The sequence below is a fragment of the Fusarium keratoplasticum genome, chromosome 13, assembly GCF_025433545.1.
Source record: "Fusarium keratoplasticum isolate Fu6.1 chromosome 13, whole genome shotgun sequence".
Lineage (NCBI taxonomy): Eukaryota > Fungi > Ascomycota > Sordariomycetes > Hypocreales > Nectriaceae > Fusarium > Fusarium keratoplasticum.
The window spans coordinates 227,032-251,843 of NC_070541.1; the positions used below are offsets into that span (position 1 = coordinate 227,032).

The window sequence follows — 24,812 nt, forward strand, 5'->3', positions numbered from 1 at the left end:
TTTATTTTTCTTAGGTTTTATTAATAATTTAATACTTTATAATATTTATAATACCTTATAGATATATTTTATATATTTTTTTTTATTTTAGAAAAAAGAAGAATATTATCTAAGTAATATATAATAAATATATCTAGATATTTTTATAGTATATTATTAATTATTTATTAAAATATAATAAGTATATTAATAAATCTAAAAGGCATAATATGGTACTTAAATAGTTTATACTTAGTATAAAGAGTAGTTTTTTATTTATATCTTTTCTTAATATATATAAGGTTATAGGCTCCTTTAAGATTAAATATAATAAAATACTTTATTTTAAATAATTAGTCTTTTAGCTTATTAATAAGGGGCAATAATATCTAGTCCTTAACTATAATAATATTAAGTATCTTAAAGTTAATATAAAATTAGAGCTTAGTATTTTTTTTAGAAATAAATATAATAAGATATCTAATAAGTGACTTATTTTCCTTAATATATCCTTTTTATAATATATTTTTAATATATTTCTTTAATACTAATAATTATATTTTATTAAGTAAATAGAATTTACTAAAGCTAGGCTATTTCTTATTTATAAATTTAATCTCTAGATTATAATATATATATTTAAATAATCTTATCTTAAGTTCTTTTATAAAAAGTTTCTTATAGATATAATATTATAATAAAATATTCTTCAGCTATTTTTTTTAATATTTTCTTAATTTATTTTAGGTTTTCTTTTAATTTATAGAATTATTTTATAATATATATAATTATTTATTAACTTTACTATTTCTATTTATTATAGTATTTATATTATATTTCTTTAAGCAAAAAAGTATTTTATATTTACTTCTTCTTAATTTCTTTAGTATCTTTAATAAGAGATTAAGATCTTATATTATATCCTAAGTTATTATTTATTATAAAAGATACCTTATTATTAAAAGAAAATACCTAGCTAATTCTTTAATTAAAATATAAATTATAGTATTATAACTATAGGTACCTAAGTATAAAGTTATAATACTTATTTAATATTATATTAAATAAAATCCCTTAGTTTTTTTCTTTAATAAAGACCTTAAGATAATTAATCTTATATTAAATAATTCTATTATTATAATTAAAAGGGGTTCTTTTTAGATTAATAATTATATAAGGCGCCTATTTATGCCTTTATAATAGCTTAAGCCTATTTATAGTTATTAGGTTAAAGTAATTCTACTTAGCTCTATTATCTATTAAAGTATTTAATTATTTTCCCTTAACTTATACTCTTAGTTCTAGGTATTATCGCCTATATGCTCTATTTATAAAGTAAAGGGCCTTTTAGGGTAATCTTTTCTTATATTTATTTATTTATCGCCTTATATTAGACGAGGTATTAGTTTTTTAACTTTTTAATAATATAACTAAGGTAATTAAATTTATACTCGCTATTTATATATACTTTATAATTATAATTATTTACTTAGCTATTAATTTATTTCTAATAACTCTATTTTACTATTTTATCTCTTTTATCTTAATAAATATAATTTTTTTATTAAGGTTCTAAGTAGATCTTATTACGGTCTCTTTATTTAATATAATTAATATATTCTTATAAGACCTTATTAATAAGTCTATAGTCTTTCTTAAGATATAATTAAATACCCTTATATTATTTTTTACCTATAATATTCCCTTAATAAATAAGAAAATTAAATCCCTCCTTTACTATATACTCTAGCTAGTTATAGGTAATTAATACCTATTCTCTATATTATAAATATATTTCTTTATAGCAAAGGGTTACTTCTATATTTAAATAGCTATTATTTAGCGCTTTATTTTATTTTATAATAATTTGCTATATAGCGATAATAATCTATTATTCTAAGCTAATAGCTCTTTCTTTAGTAAGATAAAAGTATAATATAATAATATTAAGTCCTTTATATTACTTATTAACCCTATACTAATAGGTTTTATAAGCTAAATAGGGTTTAGTATTTAGCTATAAGAATAGGACTAGAAAATAATTATTTTAATACTTATTAGCGATATATATACTATAAAAATAATCCGTATATAATACCTAAGAGATTTTTTTATATTATAAATATATAGATATAATATATAGGTTATTTAATAAATTAAGCTATAATTCTAATTATTAAGGGTTTATAGCTAATTCTTTATAATATACTTAAATATAAATATCTTTTATATTATTAATATTCTATTATTCCCTAGCTAACTAGATATATTATATAACTAAGCTAATCTAGTAATATTAATTAATTTCTTTTTTAAGAAAAGTCTTATAATTATCTTCTTATAGCGCTATATAATAATTATACTTATATCGGCGAGTTTAAATAATATTAAGCTCTCGCCATGCCTATACTCTTATAAAGTAACTATTATAATTAATAAGTTTATAATATTTACTTATTTTAATAATCTAATTATTATATAATAGCTTATTATATTAATCTACCTTTTATTATTTATAGATTTTATTATATTCTTTTAATACCTTAACTTAATATCTAAGATATAAGGTATATTTATATTATATAAGGTTATCTTATTAGTAATCCCTATAATAAACTATAGCAGGCATCTAGTATTACTTATTTTATTTATAGCCTATAACTTATTTTTTATAATTAAAATTATCTATAATAGCTTCCTAAAACTTATTTTATTTACCTTTTATTAATAATAATTATTAAGTAGAGGCTAATACTATAAGTTCCACTCGTTTTAATTTAATATACCTAGTTATAATAATAATTTACTATTATAATAAGGCCTCTTATTCTATTTCTTTTTTATAAAGTTCTAATAATAATTTCTAGATTATCTAATCTATAAGATATAATTATTTAGTTTTTAAGAGTAATATAAGTTTATAAAATTATTAGCTTATAATATTACTAATTTTATAATTACTTTTAGCTTATTCTTTTATTAAGTAAGTAGATTAATAAGGCATAATAATCTCCCCTTATTATAAGCCTATTTTATTATATCTTATTTATATTATTCTAAGTATCCTAGTAGTATAGATAGCTATTTATAATTTGCTATTTATTTATATAATTCTTACTTATTTCTTACCTTTAGGAAGTATTTATTATTCCTAGGGTTAATAATATCCTTCTTAGATATTATATTACTTTTTCTTATATTTATTAGCCTTATAACCTTTCTTATAATAATAATAGTATTTAGTATCTTTAGGCCCTTACTAGGTTATTCTTAATTCTATAAGTCTTATATATATCTTATAGGAGGTTCCTCGCGGTTATTATTAATTCCCGCGGTTATTTTATTATTAATATTAATTTAAGAAATAAGGGTTAAAGCTTACCCCTTTTAGCTTATTTTATGTTATAATCTTCTCTTTATATCTCTTATAGTATTATTTATTAATCTTAATAGCTATAGTGATATATTTATTAAGGTTATTAAGTTAGTTTACCTTATATAGTTTATCCTTAACTTCTAACTTTAAACCTTAGTAAAATACTTCTATAAGGGATTTATTATTAAATATAGTCTTTAAAGCTAATTATCTAAATATAGTAGCATAGGCGGTATATAACTTAGTCTAGTTAAGGGTAAATAATTATATAGCTATTTATTACTCTTTATTTATAAGGCTAAATATATCTTTTAAAATAGCTTTAAAGTTATCTTAGTTTATAAAAATATTAATTATATCTTAGTCTTAGTCTACTTTTTATTTAAGAAAAAATCCCTAGTAATAGGTTTTATCTATATAGCTATAATGCCTTTTATAAATTATCCTATAAATAAGGCCCTAGCCTTAGCACTTATAAGTTTAATTAAAAAGAGTTTAAAATATCCCTTATAATAAAAAAAAAATAATATCTCTTATATCTTTATTAAATAATATTAGCTTAGGTAATTTAATTATTTCTCTAATATCCCTAGTAGGTATAGGGTTAATTATAAGTAATAATAATAATAATATAGCTTATTATTATATTTACCCCCTAAGTTAATTAATTATAATATAAAATTAATAAATCTTAATAACTATCTCTGCGGTGCTAAGGGGTATATTATATATAAGTAGCTAGCCCTAGCTAATACTTAGGGTATTAAGAGTATTATTACTAAATATATTAGCGATAATATATTATTACTTAAGGTAATATTTTAGTAATCTATTAAATAAAAGCTATTAATATATAACGAGAGGATACTTCCTAAGGGATAAACTCGTTATATTAGGTTTATATTAATAAAAGATTAACAGGTATACTCTAAGGTAAGAGGTATAAGTTATCTCTAGTAATATACTTAAGGTATTAAGTATAACTAAGTTATATTAATAGCTAAGGTAATTACTATATAAGAAAGTATTAATAAATATATTTTATATACTAAGGGTAATTAAGTTAGATTATAATAGCTCGCAAGGTATTAGCTATAATCTAGTTATAAGCCTACTGCGGATTATAAAGGGATTATAATAGCTTAATATAAGCTAAATTAATCTTATAGTAATTAATTAATATAATAGGCCTTTTCCTTAATTATATGCTATTAGGTTATATTAGCTATAATACCATAGGACTAAATAAATAAAATATTAGTCTTACCCTAGACTAAACCTTAAAACTATTAGTCCTAAGATCTTATTATAAATATATAAGATATACTCCTTAGTACTCTCTTATATAATAACTACCTTGAATATTAATATAACTTAGTTATACTTAATATCCTTAAGTATATTACTAGATATAATTTACCTTATTACTTAGACTATGCCTAAGAACTCTTATTAATATAAACCTAATATAACTAGTTTATCCCTTAGGAAATATATAATTATTATACTACCCTCTTATTATATTTTATAACTAAGAATAAACTAATAAACTAGATTATTTAAATATACTCTCTTAAAGCCAGGCGAGTATAAGGCCTATAAGACTTAGTATTACTAATATATATTACTAATTATCCTTTATAGCAATAATACTCCTATCTTTACCTATAATAACTTTTAAAAAAAGAATATTATTATATAAGATAATAGAGTTCTAGTAATTATTAACTAGGAGTTTACATCCTAGTATCCTATATACTAGGAATACTCCACGGCTATGTTTGCTAATAGCAGTTAGAATAATAATTAGCATAAATATCTACGCATAGTTCTAGATAAATATCCAAACCAGTCTCTTTAGTTGTTAAGTATAAAGCTTAAAATGTGGTCTTAAGATGCTCAGAGGTGCACGAGTAAGCAACACCATCTTCCTCTTTATCCATAATGCTCGTTAAGATGCTTATACGTGGGACAACGCAGAGGCGCGCAGATGGATGCTGTCCCAACGCGAGTCTGGCGGCGAGGTTCATGCCTGCGGCGCCCGAATTACCATTACTAGGCTAAATGGAAAGCTACTAGCTGGACCGCTGTCCGCTGGCGAGGGCATTCTGTACGCCAACGCCAGTATTGAGGACGTCTTAGTTAGTAAGTTTGTGATAGATGTAGCCGGGCACAATCAGCATCCGGAGTTATTTGCACATGACTTTGAGGCACACTTAAGGAAGTAAAAATGTATTTGTTTGAATTCTCAGCCGTCTAATTAGAGTGCGGCGAAATGCCTCATCTTCTGCTAACTTTATCCATTGAAACCATACCCATCACAAGTAGTTTGTGAATCCCAACTGCAAGACCGACTTGTACCACCGCGTCTTAAGGGCGAATGCCCATCACTTTCATCTTCCTCGGCCTTGAGACTCCATGTGTCCCATCATCTCAGCAGCCTCGAAGGCATACTTGCATTTCATCCTCAGCGCCTTGCCATATCGATACATAATAAACGGGAACGGCACACAAGCCAGTGTGAGAAAAGCTGGTAAAGAGCTTGCCCAATGTATTCCAAGATTGTTGTACATCTCAGCGGTGAACAGTGGAAACACAGCGCCGACAATCGAGCGGAAAATGGCCGCCGCTGCGAGAACAGAGGCAGCAAATATCGTGTAAGAGTCAATCAGGTAGTTGACCATAGGTAAAATAACAAGGACGCAACCGAAACCAAAGGGCGCAGAGAGGATGATACTGACGGACCAGTGGATGCTGGGGTAGTTTGTCCACGCAAAGGCAAACATGCCTATGGGTAAGGCTATGGCACCGACTATGGCTGGTGGTAGTCGAGACTCTGCAGTTGCCTTGTTGGATAGAAAGAGTGTCATGTAGCGCCCATTATCGTAGATAGCATACGCCAGGCCCAAGATGATACCGACCGCGATGCCTATAAATGCAAGTCCACCGGTGCCCTCGCTCCATCCTCGATCTCGGTTGTACACAATGGGCATGCCAGCCATGAACATGTAGACAGTGCCGTAAATAATGGCCATGTAGAGTGAGGCCACTAACACGATGGGTTCCCGGAACAGAAACACCCAAGGTCGTACTAGAGCCTTCTTGAAAACTTCAGACGGTTGCTTCTTGCTCTGAATATCTTCAAGAACGCTGAGGTATAACTTGCCATCGGCTTTCGACAAACAGCTCGCTCTTCTGGCGAGAAGCACAGGTCCATAAGTCTCAGGGACAAAGACGACGCCGAGAATCCCGATTACCCCTATGAAGATGCAGCACACGCCTTGGACCCATCTCCATCCAACTGCCTCTGATACGAGGCCACCAACGACAGGACCCAGGATGGGGCCGAGGAATGGTGCGACACAGTAAAGTGTCATGGCGAGACCTCTCTGAGCTGGAGCAAATAGATCAGCAATGATGCCACCTGAGTTGACTAGAGGCGACCCGCCAAAGGTTCCGCCGAAGAATCGCAAAAGGAGGAGCGAGGTAATGTTTTGGCTGCCAGCGGAGCCTCCAACAAAGGCCACCATGGCAACGTGGGAGGCGATCCAAAGAATTTGTCTTCCATACAGCTCGGATCTTTGGGTCATCACGGGCGGTCAGTGAGTGATTGATACTTTGGTATAGTTGCCAAGTGAAAATAATACTTACTATTAAATCAAAACGGTTAGCTTTACATACCCTAAGGAATGCTCAAAGAGTAGACATGTGCTTACCAAGGGGCCCCATACGGCTGGCCCAATTGCGAATCCGAGAACAAAGAGGGAAACACCGAAAATGAAGACTTCGCTGCTAATGTTGAAGTCTTGCCTGAGTTCGTTGGAGGATACAGAGTATGCTGATGATGTGAAGGTGATAGCGAAGACAGACAGCGTCACGATGGTGGTAATGAACCATTTCCTGAATCGGGACCAGTTCATGGGGTTCTCAGGGTCATTCTTTCGGAACTCGACCAAGAAAGGATCTTGCTCTGTACCTTGGCCATGGTATGTGTTGGCCATTTCAGCATGGCTTGGGTCGCTGGCCGTGGATTGTTGAATCATAGCGAGAAGATCAATGAAAATCTGAAGGAGACAACGCAGAAAGTAGATAGGTTAAGTTTTTGATTGCCATGGGTTCGGAAAGCTGCCTCGTCCTAAGCTGGTATCTATATATCTTGCTATCTCGGGGGATGGCATTTCAAGAGCGACCAGAGCGGAGGGCGGAGTGACATGTCACTGGTCACTGACCCGAAGCCATCGAGGAGCGGATGTGAATCTTACTGGCTGGCGGCTGGAATTCGGTGGCGCTACCCAATTGCATCACTTTCCGCTGCGGACGGCGAGACCCCCGCTCGCCACTCACATCAGCCATTCATCTCCCGCTCGTGCCATCCAGACTACTCCATTACCTTCGTTACCGAAATCTGCTTAGAATCATTACTTTGGAGTGGAATCTGGCTGGCTGTATCTTATTTTGTTGGTGCCATGGCTTCAGCGCCCCAACAGCAGGGACAAGGAAACGCATCACCCAAGCCTCTTCGTAGGCAGCGGTTAAAGGTCTCCAACGCTTGTCAAGTTTGTCGACTGAGAAAGGTGAAATGTGATGGCGGTCTTCCAGGTATCCTTCGTTCACTTCTCTTACCCCATTACCCCTCACGAGATGAGACTGACAAATGTCATCACTGTAGCATGTACCAGATGTCGGGCACGAGGGAAGACTTGCACCTATGACCCCGAGTCCACAACCGTTGTCCAAGAGGCCAAACGTAGGCATTCCGTTAGAAACCCTCAGCCAATCCGCCCCTCTTCGGCCACGTCTCCTGCATTGGGAGCCCACGCATCCCAGACGCTGTCGGTACCTGTGACTGGAATAGCCTTGACTTCAGCAACTGAGACATCATCGACTCTACCTCCGTCTCCTGGGCCGCAGGACCTGGACCGGGAGCAAGACTCACGCCAAGATCAAGAATCTCCTTGCTACATTGCTCACGGCCGGTTTTCTGGCCAAGTCGAAGCGGCAATCGATGTGAGAGCAGGGCTCGTCCCTGCCACTACGTCAAACCTTGTTCCGTTTGTTGACGCCCCCCTGTTTGGAGAGATCGATCTGGACTCTGCTTCTCATGCTCTGAGTTGTTCCACGGAGCTGCCTCCTCGGGCGTATGCCGACAGACTTGTGGGTATATACTGGCAGCACGTTCACGCTGTGGAGCCCATCTTGGATCGGACACGCTTCTTCCGTGACTATGAAGCGTCGTACTCTGGAGCTGATACAATACCCCGAGAAGACCGTGATATCTGGTTTAGCATACTCAACACTGTCTTCGCCTTGGCAGCACAAAGACAAGAGTCAATTCTCATGAAGAAACGGGACGAAGAGGGCAATTACTTTTTTCAACGTGCCTGGGCACTTGTCCGTCCCGAGACGATTCTTTGGAAGCCTGGGTCTATCGAACTGGTGCAGTGTCTGATGCTGTTGAACAGATATATCCACTGTACAGAAAACCGACATAAGACATGGATGACGGCGGGTCTGGCGATGCGAACCGCCCAGAGTATGTGTTGTCATGTTTCACAGTCAATCTCGGCAGGGAAGGTTTCCGACGAGGCCCGAATAAAGAAACAGGTCTGGGTTAGTTGCGTCGGGCTCGACCGGTAAGCTATTTGGATAAGAGGAAAGTGGCAGGCAAGCAGTTTTAACTCTGAATTAGATGCGTCTCTTGGACACTCGGTAGATCATCCGCGCCAGTCTTGATCGCTTCCCCCAACAGAACGGAGATTACGTCGTTAAACGATCAAGTGAATGACCGTAGCTTTACACGGGCATTGGAACTTCATGAAATCGGAAACCAGATACAATTAGCACAGACAGAGGATCGAAATAATCTTGCTACTAGACTGGGACTGCCACGACATTATCAGCACGATAATTATCCTACCGTAGCAGTGGAGCTGGACGCCTGTTTAGACAGATGGGAAAATAGTCTTCCCAGCGACTGGAAGCTGCAAAACCTTCGAGAGGTCGCTGATCGGACGTCTCGCGCAGAACGATATTTACTTCATCTTCGGTAGGCAGGCCCAGCTTCCTTCAAACCACAATCCTCGTATTATCTTGGTCCTTGATCTTGCTAATCTCGGACTGTAGTCTTCTCCACCACCGGATCTTTCTACATAGACCGATGCTGGCCCGTCTGTACTTGGCGAAATCACACACGGCAACAGTCCCGATATCTGGCTCTCCTAGCCTCAGCGACCGGCTTGTAAAAGAATGTGCGAAAATGTGCATCGAGGCAGCTCAAAATATCACGTCGTTAATTGTCGACACACTCGAGCCATATGAACCCATGGGGCTCCTACCGTGGTGGTACCGGATCTACTATTTACACATCGCAGGTACCATCTTTCTAGCAGCCATGTTTAGGTCCGATTTGTACACCGAATTCGTGTCGAAGTCCTGGCATAGTTTGATATCTGCTTTTCGTGCACATGAGCATCTAAGTGTGTACGTTCAACAGTGTATTAGGAAATTCGAGTCGCTCTACGCGAGGATTTTGGGCCCAAGAAATTCACGTCTAGAGAACAGCGCGGGTACACCGCTCAATGACCGAACCTCCAGCTCTCTGGATACCATCTTTCAGGACGCAGGCATTGACTTTGATAGCTTTCTGTTTGGGATGGAGGATTTCACCACTCAATGTTGAGTTGATATTCCAACGTACTCGTCGACCATAGCGTCACGAAGCAAGTCTACTCTGGTGGGGTATCATCATATTGAATAATTATGCTGTATGTATATAGCCTAAGGTGCCTTCTTAAAAGTATCACCCTATCCCTTCTCCCTAGCTATTTGTCTAGTTCGGCTTATCGGACGGACGAACCCCATGTACAGCTCACTTCCTATCGGCGTGTCGTGCACGCTCGCTCGACTATGGCTGATGACTGTTCATATACGGTGCCGGGACAAAAGACGACCTCGCTCTCGTTTCGTGGTAGCTCGTTCGAAATTGCCCCTAAATCTTCAGTCAACGCTCTGCCAACATGTTGGTCTGAGATGGGCATCATCGCCCACAATACGGCTTTCCCCGCTGTCCTCCATATCCGCAGATTCCCAGTTGATGCCACCAACTTCGTATATGTATGTGGCTTCATAGAGTTGTGTTCAACTCGGCTCATTTCACTTGCATGTGTGCAAGTCCTGTCGAGCCGAATGGCAGTGATGAGTATTGGTGTTTATAGCTCAGCATGATGCTAATTGAGGGAATTTCCGAGCAGTGGAGGTGATAAAAGTAATTGGGTCTTGATATGTGCGGACTGGCTGTGAAGTGATAGTATTAAAGGAGGGGGTATTGCGATGATCAAGGATACTTGTCGCCGGCCTCCATGCTGTGCAAGTCGACCGCCTCTGGGTCCCTCCTTCTCGTCCAGGGCGGATTCATACTTTGATTTACAATCTCTTGCCCGTACTTTGCTGAGTCCGCTGTCCCGAAGATATTAGGACACAAGCGGACCAAGATCAAGCGAAGGGTAGGGAGGCAAGTGCATATCATGCCGACGTTGACTTCGATTATAGACCAAAATGCAACAAACCATTGGTCCCAGGTCGGATTATTGGAGTTGGCGAAGTGAAGCAACGATTGAAGGCGAAGGATGGAAACCACCGTGACACTGTAAGCCTTGGTTAGCAACGTCACGAGCCTCAAAAGGTGGGATGGTATACGCACAATGTCCCAAGTAAAAACATGATTACCACGCCAACCTTCTTCTTCCAATGTAGTCTCAGGTGAATGACTTGGCTCAGGGGCATGGCGATCATCCAGATGTCGACTGCGACGCCGGTTGCGGCGTTGACCCATCCCAGAGCATTTATGTCGACACACGTGCCACTGTATCCCCCCAGGTATTGTACCCAGTAGTAGTCCACCGGTACGCACTGGAATATTGCTGCAAACAAGAATGCAATACCGTATAGTGCGTTGAACGCGACCGTCCCCCAGAGGATATACGGACTGATGTTGTCGAAAAAGATGTTGAGGTAGAAGAGCGATAGGCTGAGCTTGATAAAAGACATGGCCATGAAGTACAGAATGGTCATTACATAGAAGTACAGAGCGAATTTAGATATTTCGTGGGTCGTCAGTGTCCAGATATCTCTGCCCAGTCCATGGACTGTTAGACACTTGATGCCTATCACCAGACCCGACACTGAGATGGCCAATGTCGCGGCGATTGCCCAATCATCGGGGCTGAGGGCTTGTGATCGACTGAAAAAGAGTTTGAAAACCAGCCGTGACATGGTGACGAAGATTGCGATGGCGCCTAGAGGAATAATCGTGGCATTGAATCGGTTCGATTTGTCTCGAACGGGGGCTCCGCAGGCTGTCTCGGTCACGTTCTTGACGACTGCGGTATGAAATCATTATTTCGGTTCCCAACGTAGAGAGAGGGAGAGGTAGATCGAGGGAGTGCGCACAGAGTGCATCCGAGAATGAACATGCACTCTCGATGCAGATTTTGGCATCATCTTGGAACGGTTGGTTGGTGCACATGCACGACAGATCGGTGATATCGCACGTCGAGTTCGCAAGGGCTCCATAGAGGCAAGGGGGCTTTAAACAGAGTATCCATCGTTAGATAACAGGACGAGATAATAAGTGGGGAGCTGAAAAGCAGATGGGACTCACCGCACAAGACGGAAGCCTTGCGACAATTTCTGATGGGGACTCTTCACCGAGGCATGGTCCCAGGAAGATGGCGACGAGGAAGAGGATATAAAGATGCATATTTACCCCATCTTTGGTGTTCAAAAACAGCAGTTGATGCAGTTTCATGTCGCCTTGGTGGAACTGCAATGAGTGGTTGTCGGGTGAGTTTGAGGGATTGCAGGGCAAAATCACATGGTGATGATGTGGCGGCGGTGATAGTTTTAATGAAGAGTACCGACCAGCCGTTAAACGTCCCTCATCTTGATGTCGACCAGCCTGTAATTGGGGGCTGAGCCTTGCCCGAAGGGGCGTAGCCAGGCCCTCTGGCCAGCAATGGGATGGCATCCCTGCACCCTGGACGAGTCGTTTGATTGCCGTGGAGTCGCCTGGGCTTGCGACTCTGTCTGCCGTTACATCTGGACCGAGGTGGTTCGAGTCAGCGCGACCGGTGGGTTTGCGGGGTGGCTACACCCAACTAGGTAGGTCGTTGCATGTGGCTGCCCGAGCTTTAAAGTCAAATCGACAACGTGAGGCGGACATGGACGCATCTGGACGGTCTAACGAGTCTGTATTCACGGTCCGCGATTCATGAGTGTTTGAAGTGCCGGTGGAACAAGTTAGCGGTCAGAGTTGAAGGCTCTAGAAGGCTGGTTGGTGACGCCGGTGACGTTGCCGGGCTGAACGATGACAGAGACAACATGACAGCGCTTTGATCGCCTTCAGGGTTTAAAATGCTCCGCCTGAACTATTGGCGTCGATCCCGGATCTTTCAGCCCGTACCCCACAAAGACATGGATCCTGTGTGGGGAATATGGATACCAATTGTCATAGGTTTTATGACAAATAGGGGCCATCTCTGTCGAGTTGATGGTATCGAGCGAGCAATATGCCACCGGGCAACTTTCTGGGCCAAAGAGGTGCTGTTTCGGCAGCGTTTGAGCTAGCCCTGCGCCCAGCGGGGCTGGATGAAGGGAGAGCATGAAAAGCCAATCATGAGGCTGGAATTTTCGACGGCTGGCGATCAGATATGGAGCATGTGAAGGAACCCCGCCCTCCAGGAACAGATGCCAAGTCTGACCTAGCTTCAAACGTTGCTAGACGGATTTCCTTTCTGAGGTCGCCTCCTGGAATCGCCTAGCTTGCGAGGCTACGTACCCGCATTTTAGTAAAATGTTCGAGAACCCAGCCACTTAAGGAGACAAGCAGCTGCGGACTAATTAAGGTGACACAGCTGCACATTGCTTGACGGAAAGTGTGACAAATGAGTGTGTGACATGCTGTTGACTGCACACAGGAGCTTCCCGCCTGGTATCCTCAGATCGAGGCACTCAAGAATTGGTAACTGAAACTTTCTTCAGTCGCCGCCTGGGTATGATCACATGGGAAGATATTCCCCTAGGAGCGGTTCTGCATGCGTAACTCCTGCCCAATCTGACGAGAGGAGAGGAGCATAAATGGCCACGCGATCAATTTCCAAACAAGGATTCAAGAAGTCAAGTTGAGGTACAGTAACAATTGTCCAAGGGACAAAAAGAAGGACCAAAGGAGAAAACCGGAAGAAGGGAACAAAAAGCAGTCTACCCTCGCTTTAGGGAGATAGCGCAGGCATTATGCCTAGGTTCCTGTTAACCTCTAATGAGATATAGGAATAACTAGTAAGCTTAGGGTAATGAATAGTATACTCAGTGGAACAATGATAGCTGTTTACTTAGTGTCTGCAGTAAAACCACAGAGGGGAGTGACCTCAAGGCTTCCTACACGGATAGTGTCGGCCCGACACCTTCCCCACTTGTCTCCCTAGAGGCACAGAGTACCAACGGATTCATATCCCCCTATTGGTTCTTTATCAGGTCACTACGATATGCGCTGTGACCTATTATGATATAATGATGCGTGAACTTGCTACTGGCTTGAAAATCAGTGCTGGAATAGCCATCGGGGTATAGAAGAGCTATGGCATTCTTTTCTTCTTTCTATCCTCAGGATAGAAGATCATGACTCATGAGCAGAAGGATACATTGCTATACGCAAATATGCATCTCAAATCGGCCCAATATCATATACCACAGCATCTACTTTTATTATTTTATCAACCTCTCTGGCCTAGGAAGAGGCAGAGAGGCCAATCACAATGTGTACCAAAGAACTTGGTTTTTTGATACGTTTGAGCATATCTCAATAAACTCAATGACATACAACAGGTTTTTTAACTATAGCTATCAATCTATCGGTCCTATTTTTCTGGTCCAGTGGGAGGCTTCAACATTGACAAAAACACATTTCTCTTCACTTCTATGATAGAATGACCCTATGCCAGCACAGTTACCTAATACCAATCTTTCTTCCTACGTGCAGGAAAAGACTAGGCCAAGATGCATCATTAGAGGCACGGGAATCTATCAGCAGCTATGTAAGACTGCTTGTTCCACCAACCAAGGAGCTGGTCAACTATAATAGTAATAGAAGCCTTACCTACAGAGAGATCAATTACTCTGTTCCTAGGAAAGTAAAAAGGATCCCTCATCAACTACTTCATCCCGTCCTCTTGAGATAACTGCCACTGATCTCAACTTCTTCATCTACGTCCTGTCTAATCCGTGCCCAATGAACGAGATTACAGCTGAACCCCCTGCATTAAGGCTGCCTAAAGTCATCATTGGAATGCCTGTTGGTGGCGCTTCAACACTCAGCGACGCCCGCCAAGAACAAAAGATCCTAAACCAGAGAAAAGAAGCTGATCTTTGATCAATGTGTCGTATTTTCTCGTAATGAGGGCCCTCAAACTTCCCCGGTTCCTACCAACCTGACGCTTGACTAGGTCTACCTATTGTGTGATTCTGTTGCTCATTAGCGAAGTTGTCTTCTCTCAGAATCACGAGTGGCCCATTTCTCGCGCATTACATGCCATCAAAATCAGTGGAAGAACGTTTTTTTTTTTTTTTTAATTTCTTTATGCATCGATGTCAACGCCTGTTTATTCCCGGCCTGTTTATCGGAGGTAGGGTATACCCACAATATCAACTCGCCCGAGGCAGACTCGGAATTCAGCCGCTCTTTACTGCTCATGCAGGTTGCTCTGATCTCCCTTGACAAAGGATATCCACGTCGACTGAGTTTCCTTGTTTGGAGAGGCCATTTGAAGCGCTTCGAGTCGCCCATCCGGTCTTGGCAGGCCAAGTCTTGGCACCTTATTGCCGGCATACGGCCTGTTGCATCAAACATTTGTCAGTGGGCCCCTTGTTGGTCCATTATGCTTGATTCACCCGCAGTGGGCCATGGAATGAATGCTCGTTCTCAAGTCGGACACAGTCGACAGCCTGATGCTCTTGGGTACGCTGGAGTACATAAAGTTATTGCTGGTTCCTGGCATGAAATGTTTTGACACCTCTTGCTGTGTTTCCACCCCCAAATACTCGCCAAAATGTTCTTATCACCCTTGGTGCCCCTATTAACGATCTTCAGGCTTAGTTAACCCATCGAGGGCCGGGCTCTAACTATAATAAAGAATATATTTTTAATATATTATAGTATTATAATCCTAATGCTAATATAGTAGCCTTTTTTTAACCTTCTATTACTTATAGTTAAAGAGTTATATTTAATTATATTATTATAAAAGGTTAAGCCTCTTATAAGGTATTTAAGTTTACTTTAACCTCTATATAAGAAATAAGAAGATTATCCCTTTTTACTATATTAGTAGTTTTATAATATAATACTAAGAATACTAATTAATAGATTATATAACCCTAATAACATTCCTGCTATTATATTAGGATATCTAGAATTAATTAGTTATTACTAAATCCCTAGCGATAACCCGCTAAGGTTATATAACCTATAAGACTATATAAGCTAATTTAATTAAAGCCTTAATAAAGACTTAGTAAATTAAAGTCTTTATAGTAATATAGATATATTTTTAATCTCTAATTTTACCTTAATTATATTTAAAAGGGCCTATTTTTTATAATTCTTTAATTTATATTCTTATAAAAAATTAATATATTATTATAATAAATAAATTATATTAAGATATACCTACTACGTAATAATTAATAATAAAGTAATATAACTCTATAATTACCCTAGTAGAATTATATTATAAAAGGTAAATATTTTTATTAGCCTTTATTATAAAAACTAAGCTAATTAATTATTTAAATTTAGAAGATATTAATTAATTAATCTAAGGGAATATAAGGTTTTATAAGATATCTCTTCTAAGTATTTTATTAATCTTTTACTAAGAGAATAAAATATACTTAATAAGATTGTTTAAAGAGATTATTTATTTTTTAATATAAAAATAATCCTAAATAAAGAAATAAACCTTAATAATAATATTATATATAGTAAAAATATTATTAAGGTATAATAAAAAATAAAAGATATTTTTTTAAGCTCTTTATTAAGATCTTGTTTCTTAAAATAATTAAGATAATTATAAAAATAAGAATAATAATATTAATAATAAGCCTAATAAAAGAAATAAAATATATATATAAAATAGCTATAATTATAAAATTAGATATTAATTTAATTTATTAAATAATTAAAAATTATTTTTTAAAAGAAATATAAAAAGCTATTATAATGTAATTATAAGATTCTTATTAAATAAGCTAATATAATTAAGATTAATAACTAAGTTAAGGCTATTAAGGCTAATAATTAATTAAGGCCTAATATTATTATAAAATAATAAATTAAATAATTAATAATAAAATTCTATTACTTATTATAAATAAAATAAAAATATATATTATAAGCCTATTAATAAACCCCCTTTTATAAAAAAAAATACCTTATATTTATATAAAGGTAATATATTAATTTTAAATTATAAAAAGAATAGGTCTAAGATTAATTTATAATTATTATATAAGATAAAATAAACCTTTTTTTAATACTTTATATAATAATATACCTTTTATAACTACTTAATAAAAAAATAAAAAAAAATAAAAATATAATATATTATTTTTATTATTAACGTACATGATAAGCATGCGACGTATCTAAGTATGCGACGCACTTTTCTTAAACCTTACTACTATAAACTAAGATAAAAACACAACAAATCAATTGATCAATTAAAACTACTCGCTATACTCTTCCCCAGACGTCTCAATCACTACCTGACAGGTCCTTGCATTATGACCGGGCTTGCCGCAGACACCACAATGCCGAACCCCCGGTCGCGCCGACCTTCCTTGACCACCACTTCTCGATGATTCCGCCACTACCTGCGCATTAACATCCATCTGATCAATTGCTTGCCTTCCCTCCTCTACTGTCATTACCCCTCTTTTCTATAGTCTAGTCCTTTTTGCCCTCCGGCGCCGGCTTAGTATCTCATTTGCCTCTCGAAGGTCTTTATTCTCAGACCTCAATAAGGCATTCTCATGCATCATTGCCTTAGTCCCCTTAGCAAGCGACTTAAGAGCTCCTAAAATTGACTCTGGGGAGCTACTTTGATGCCTTCTGATTCGTCTATCGAGGTATTCAGACTGAGATTGGGCCTCAAGGACGGTCTTTGGAGTCTTTGACGCCCAAGGGGTCGAAGGGCTAGCTACCTCCTCGGCAGGCGTTGGAGTCCGTAGCTGCACATCAAGCTTCGAGACCACACTTTCCGGGTCAAGAGGAACAAGCCCGGCTCCTCTAAAAGCCGCCTTGATATTTCTTTCCGTCATAGTGGCCTGATATGCGGCGTAGAAGGCCGGAAAGAACTCAGTCTTTGAAACGTGGGTTATAGAGCATCTGATCAGATGCTCTATTTCTCGACCGTAAGCCTGCTTGAGCAGGTTAAAGTACCCGATATCAAGAGGCTGAAGTAGATGAGACGAATGAGGTGGCATACAAAGCGTGATGATCTTATTTTCCTCGCAATATCTCTCAAAGTCGACGGAGTGGTGACTTTCGTGGCCATCTAGGATCAGAAGACGATAGGAACCAATTGATCGATTGCTTGTACACCGGTCAAAGTGTTTTAGCCACTCGAGACCGATCTCATTATTAGTCCAGCCATTTTGGGTCGTCGCAATAGCCCAATCGCCCGGGAGGTTACTTTCTCGGTACCAGTTGGCGAGGTGATATTGGCCCGCACCGATGATGAACGGCGGGATCGCCCAGCCTTCCGCATTAATCGCTTGGATCACTGTAATCCATTCCCGGTTTCCAGGCTGCACTGATTTTGGCTTTCCACGCCTATCTGTGCCTGTGACGACCATTCCGCTTGTAATTAGACCCATCATAAAGCCAGTCTCATCAAAGTTGTAGATATCAGCGAGGTCGATACCATATTTCGCGATTATGCTCTCCACGAGCCTAAACCAATCGCGAATAATGGTTGATCTTCGCATTTGGCTCTCTGGTAGTCGTATTTACGAAAAAAAACGCGTCTTAACCTCTTCGTGTCGCCTGACGAAGTTATGAGCCCAGCGCTTGCCGACGGGTGACGCGTCGCGGTCGGCGAGCAGTCGGTTGGCCATTTCTTCAACAGCACGCAGTCGGGGGGGGAATCCTCGCGAATCTAGGTCGAGAATGAACTGAATTATGATCTGTTCCTCTAGATCAGATAGTCGGCGTGATTTTGGAATCCAATCGCATCGCGATTGGATTCCCTGTCTGCGACGACGTAGCCTTGGCTCGGAGACCTTATAGATCTTTGCAGCGCGTCGGACGCTTAGTTTTGGGTCATTTTGAAGGGCTTGAAGGGCAAGAAGGGTTTTAGCCTCAGTATTTAGGTCTGACATATTTAGTGGTGGAAAAATCAATTGATTAATTGAAAAGTTAGGTGTAGGAGGGAAAAGTGCGTCGCATACTTGGATGCGTCGCATGCTTATCATGTACGTTACCTTATATTAAGAATAAAAAAAAAACTAAAATAATTAAAATACCTTATAATAAAAATAAGAAATATTACTTAAGAAATGAAATATATTTAAAATTAGTTTTTATCTTAAATAAATATTAAGAGGAAATATATATTTAATATTATTAAACCCTTAATAAAGAAATATTATTTCCCTTATAAAAGAAAATTATAAATAAATTAAATATATCTATATTAAAGATATATTATACTTAAGAAAATAATAGACCTTCTATAATTAAACATTATAATTATAATTAAATTAGCTATAAAGCCTTAGATTATATATTAAAGAAATAAATTAATATTAATTAAATTCCTTTATAAAATAAAACTAAATTATTTATAATAATTAGCTATATATATATTAAAGACCTTAATTTTTTAAAAAACTAAAGGAAATAAAAAATAATCTTAACTTTTTATTTATAAACTTATTTAAATAAATACCTATAAGGAAAATAATTAAAGCTAAAAAACTTATTCTCTAAGGGCTTATTAAGAAAAAAGAAATATCTTTATAAATATAAGGTTATAAATTAATTTAATTAATATTAACCTTATTTAAAGGCTTAAGTTAAAACTTATAATAAATTATATTATATAAAGCCTTAAGTCTTCTTAAAAAAAGAAAATAAAGTAAGGAAATATTTAGTAATTGTTTTTTTTAATAAAAATAATAACTTATATAAAATATATTAAGTCTTTGCGAGATCTAAGCTTAGCTTAATAAATTATTATATTATTTTCTTATATTAATTTATAATATAAAAAATATTATTATTAATTATATAATTAAGAATAAAAAATAATAAAGCTAAAATTAAAAAAACCCTAATATAAACAAAATAATATTAATAAATTAATAAATACTTATAAATAACTTAATTATTAAAATTATAGTAATAACTATAATTACCCCTAGTACTCTTAGTAATAATTACTTTTTTATATTTAGCTAGCTAATAAGTTAATAAGTCTTTATTAAAAATTTTTTTTTCTTAATCTTAAGAGTAAGAATATAATACTTATAATTACTAAGAATTACTAAAGGTTAATAATATCTTAGGAATAAAAACTAATATTAATAAATAAAATAAAATAAATAAAATTAAGATTTTTATTATTAAAAATAACTTAAGCCTAATTATATAATAACTTAAGGCTATAAAATAAAAAATTAATATAATTTTTAATTTTAATATTTATTATTAATATATTAATATAATTTTATATATTATTAATTATTATTACTAAGTTTTTAATAATAATCTTATTATATATATAAATAAAAATAATAATAATAATATATTAAGTTATTTTTATAAGATTTATATTTATATTAACTTAAAAGAAAAAATTAGCTAATATATATATATAATAAATATAATAATTAACTAAGTATAATAAAAATCTTAATTTTTTATATTAATATAATAATAAAAATATAATAAATTAATTAATTAATTAAAACTACTTATTATATTCTTCCCTAGATATCTTAATTATTATTTAATAAGTCTTTATATTATAACTAAGTTAGCTATAGATATTATAATATTAAACCCTTAGTTATATTAATTTTCTTTAATTATTATATCTTAATAATTTAGCTATTATTTATATATTAATATCTATTTAATTAATTATTTATTTTTTTTTTTATTATTATAACCCTTTTTTTTTATAGCTAGGTTTTTTTTACCTTTTAGCGCTAATTAAGTATTTTATTTACCTCCTAAAGGTCTTTATTCTTAGTAATTAATAAGATAACTTAATATATAATTACCTTTATTCCTTTCTTAAGAGACCTTAGGGCTTTAAGGATTAACTCTAGGGAGCTATTTTAATACCTTTTAATTTATTTTTTAAGGTATTTAAATTATGATCTAGCCTTAAGTATAATCCTTAGGGTCCTTAAGACCTAAGAGGTTAAGGGCTTAGATCTCTCTTTAGTAGGTATTAGAGTCTATAGCTATATATTAAGCTTTAAGATTATAGTTTCTAAGTTAAGGGGAATAAGATTAATTCCTTTAAAAGTTTCCTTAACAATTCTTTTTATTATAATAGCCTTATATATAATATAAAAAGCTAAAAAAAACTTAGTTTTTAAAATATAAGTTATAAAATATTTAATTAGATATTTTATTTCTTAATTATAGGCCTTTTTTAATAGCTTAAAATACCTAATATTAAGAGGCTAAAATAAATAAAAGAAATATAATAATATATAAAATTAAATAATTTTTTTTTTATAATATCTCTTATATTTAATTAATTAATAATTTTTATAATTATTAAGAATTAAAAAATAATAAAAATTAATTAATTAATTAATTATATATTATTTAAAGTATTTTAGTTATTTAAGGCTAATCTTATTATTAATTTAATTATTTTAAGTTATTATAATTATTTAATTACTTAAAATATTATTTTCTTAGTATTAATTAATAAAGTAATATTAATTTATATTAATAATAAATAATTAAATTACCTAATATTTTATATTAATTACTTAAATAATTATAATTTATTTTTAGTTTCTAAGTTATATTAATTTTAGCTTTAAATACCTTTTTAAGCCTATAATAATTATTTTACTTATAATTATACCTATAAGAAAGCCTATTTTATTAAAATTATAAATATTATTTAATTAGATTTTATACTTTGCGATTATATTTATTATAAGCTTAAATTAGTTATAAATAATAACTAAATTTTTATACTTAGCTCTTTAATAATTATATTTATAAAAAAAATATATTTTAAGCTCTAGGTATTACTTAATAAAATTTAAAGCTTAATATATATTAATTAATAATATATCGCGGTTAATAAGTAATTAATTAATTATTTCTTTAATATTATAAAGCTAGGGGGGGAATCCTTATAAATCTAAATTAAGAATAAAATAAATAAAAATCTATTTCTCTAGATTAGATAGGCGATATAATTTATTAAAGATACTATATTAAGATTAGATACTTTATTATTAGCGCTATAGCCTTATCTAATTAATATTATATATTTCTGCGGCGTATTAAAGGCTTAATCTTTAGTTATTCTTAAGGGCCTAAAATATAAGAAGTAATCTAGCTTTATTATTTAATTAAGATATAATAAGTTATTAAGAATTAATTAATTAAATAGAGATAATATAAGTTAAGGGATTTTTATTATACTTAGTTAACTATTATATTTGCTATATATATATATTAAAATAATAATATTAATATAATAAAGAGATATATTATTTAGAGATATATAAGGGAAGATAATTTTTAATTAAAAGCTAACTCTTAAGTCTAAATAATTTCTTTTAGGGTTATTTTTTTTTAGTTATAATAAATATATTAATAAGATTATATAAATAATTAATAATCTTTTATTAATAATATATTACTTAGCTAATTACTTAATTAATTTATTAAATTTAAATATTTAAAAAAAAGTAATATTTTTTTATATTATTTATAAGCTTATAAATAATATTTTATAAAAATTAAGTAATACTTTAAAATATATAAGAGATTTATAAAAAATTAATAATAATTAATATATAAAATTAAAATATTCATAAAATTATATTTTTTCTTATTATAAATATAAAATATATAATAATTTAGTAAGGTATTAATAATATATAAGATACTAAGCTCTTTATTAATATACTTTAAATAATATATATAAGGAATTTTATTTATTTTTATATTTTAAAATATAATATTAAGGTTATATTTATATTTCTTTAATATAATAATATAAATAATAAAAAAAGATATTATTAATAGCTTTATAATAACTAAATAAAAAGAAAAAAATATATATAATAAAAAAAAATAAAATTATAATTATAAAAGATATAAAGAAATATCTATAAATAATAAAAATATAATGATATAAAATAAAAATAATATAATAAAAAAATACTTATTATAAAAAAAAAAATTTTAAGTTATAATAATAATTAATTATATTTAAAGCTATTAATAATAATTAGCTAATAAATATATATATATTAATTATAAAAATTTATTATAATAATTATAATAAAAATTTATAAAAATTATAAAAGAAATTATAAAAAAATAATAAATAATTATTAATAAGCTATAATACATATAAGAAAATTTATTAAGGCTAATAAAAAAACTACCTAAATTTAATATATATATAATATTATAAAATATATAACCTTAATTAAATAATAGAGCTTAAGGACTAAGCTTTCTAGAAGAGAGGTAATTATAAGGATATCTAGAATTAATTAGTTATTACTAAATCCCTAGTAATAATCCGCCGAGGTTATATAACCTATAAGACTATATAACCTAATTTAGCTAAAGCCTTAAGGAGGACTTAATAAGTTAAAGTCTTTATAGTAATATAGATATACCCTTAATCTCTGATTTCACCCTAATCATGCCCAAAGGGGCCCACCTTTCACATATTGCTGCCGAGTATAGGAACTGGCACCCTATCCCTTCTCCCCTCCTAGAGAGTTATAAACTCCGTTATAAGTGGATGAAGCGAGGAAGTTGGCTGTGGAGGATAGGCCGTGGAGGACACGTTGCCGGGGGAGGAAGGGATTAAAGTTTTTAAGTTATTGAGTCACAGGGGTGGCTCAAGCTATGGGAAGGAAGAAGGTTTCAGTCGTGAAGGAGGGTTACGGCGAGATTTGGTTAAATAGAGCTTAAATGTAATATCTCGGTAAATTGCTAAACTTTGGCTCGTACGCATCATCTTTGAACATAATGGCCCCTATTAACCTGCTTCCTCGTCGCTACTCCACGTCTGGCAGCCAAAGTCTGGCTCTTCAACTCAGACAACTGCGTTGCCCCGTCGGGCATGAAGACATGCTATGATAAAGCCTCAAGTGCAGCCCTTGAATGCGTTGGCGTCAAGAAATGCGAAGAAGAGGAAGCGGATGGAGAATCTGAGTATGCATTTGCTTGTCGTTGTCTGCAAACCCAGGACGAAATTGATTGCGCGTTAACGCATTGCTGGAATCAGGTGAGTCAAGTTACCGCTTGGTACGACATAAGGAGAGGGAGAGATTATGCTAAGAAAACTAGGTTTATAGTTGCGAATACCAGCGAACAGTCAGAGAGCTTAGCAATTCTCGCTCTAGAGTCGACTGGGAAGCCATTCCGTTCTATCCCACCCCATTTGATGCCCCTGCTGCGTGCTCGTGTAATCTGGGACAGCTCACGGTGTCTCTCAAACGTCTTATAGAAGAGGCGAAATCTTGAACCGACAAGATTGGAGACTTGGCAGGTCACAACCCTGAAGATGGCATACAGATTTGTTTGTGTTGTGAAACCAGTGGTCTTTCTATGTAAGCCCGTTACTAGTTCCCGCGGTCTATGGCTACGTTTCGTAATGCTGACGTACCAGTAATTGGAATGTGTGCCCAGATATGAACCCGTCTCTTATTGGTGCCGACGACTGGTACAATCTCGTCCCCTTGGATAACTTCCCGACGTGCGGAAATTACATGGACGGCATCTCCTGCGTTGGTGATCTCGGATTTCCACCACCTGGCGCAGATAAATCGGCAAAGTTCTACGCGCCAGGCGAGTTTCCCAAGAACGGAACCGAGACGACAATTTCAAACCTTGATGGTAGCATTACAAGTCCCCTTAGCGGCGAGACATTCTCATAGACTCTCAGGGCGATAGAACACACTGTCATAGTGGCTAGTGTCGACGCGAAGCCAACAGGAAGCGCTGGTGGCGAAAAGGCGGATAGTGAGAATGAAGACAGCGATGAGGATGATGAGGAAGATGTCGCTTCTCTACGATCTCCACAGCTGTGGCTCATTGCTTTGATTTGCCTAATTCTGGTTTAAGTTATGTCGAGATTTAGGTTAGCGAGGCATTGAGAAGTGTACA

At 34.4% G+C, this 24,812-nt stretch overlaps 3 protein-coding genes across 3 annotated transcripts; 1 reads left to right on the forward strand and 2 right to left on the reverse strand.

The window, feature by feature from the left end:
• Positions 1-5,748: 5,748 nt before the first annotated feature.
• On the reverse strand, positions 5,749-7,398 carry NCS57_01445200 (MFS domain-containing protein; the record flags this gene model as incomplete). The annotated part of the gene is made up of 2 exons (XM_053064054.1): positions 5,749-6,934; positions 7,037-7,398. 2 exons carry the CDS (start codon positions 7,396-7,398, stop codon positions 5,749-5,751), a joined length of 1,548 nt encoding a protein of 515 aa, XP_052906337.1.
• A 3,290-nt stretch (positions 7,399-10,688) lies between these two features.
• Positions 10,689-12,113, reverse strand: NCS57_01445300 (CFEM domain-containing protein; the record flags this gene model as incomplete). The annotated part of the gene is made up of 4 exons (XM_053064055.1): positions 10,689-10,998; positions 11,055-11,733; positions 11,831-11,939; positions 12,015-12,113. 4 exons carry the CDS (start codon positions 12,111-12,113, stop codon positions 10,689-10,691), a joined length of 1,197 nt encoding a protein of 398 aa, XP_052906338.1.
• Positions 12,114-24,337: 12,224 nt separating this feature from the next.
• On the forward strand, positions 24,338-24,769 carry NCS57_01445400 (uncharacterized protein; the record flags this gene model as incomplete). Its single annotated transcript, XM_053064056.1, has 2 exons — positions 24,338-24,542; positions 24,615-24,769. 2 exons carry the CDS (start codon positions 24,338-24,340, stop codon positions 24,767-24,769), a joined length of 360 nt encoding a protein of 119 aa, XP_052906339.1.
• Positions 24,770-24,812: the final 43 nt, after the last annotated feature.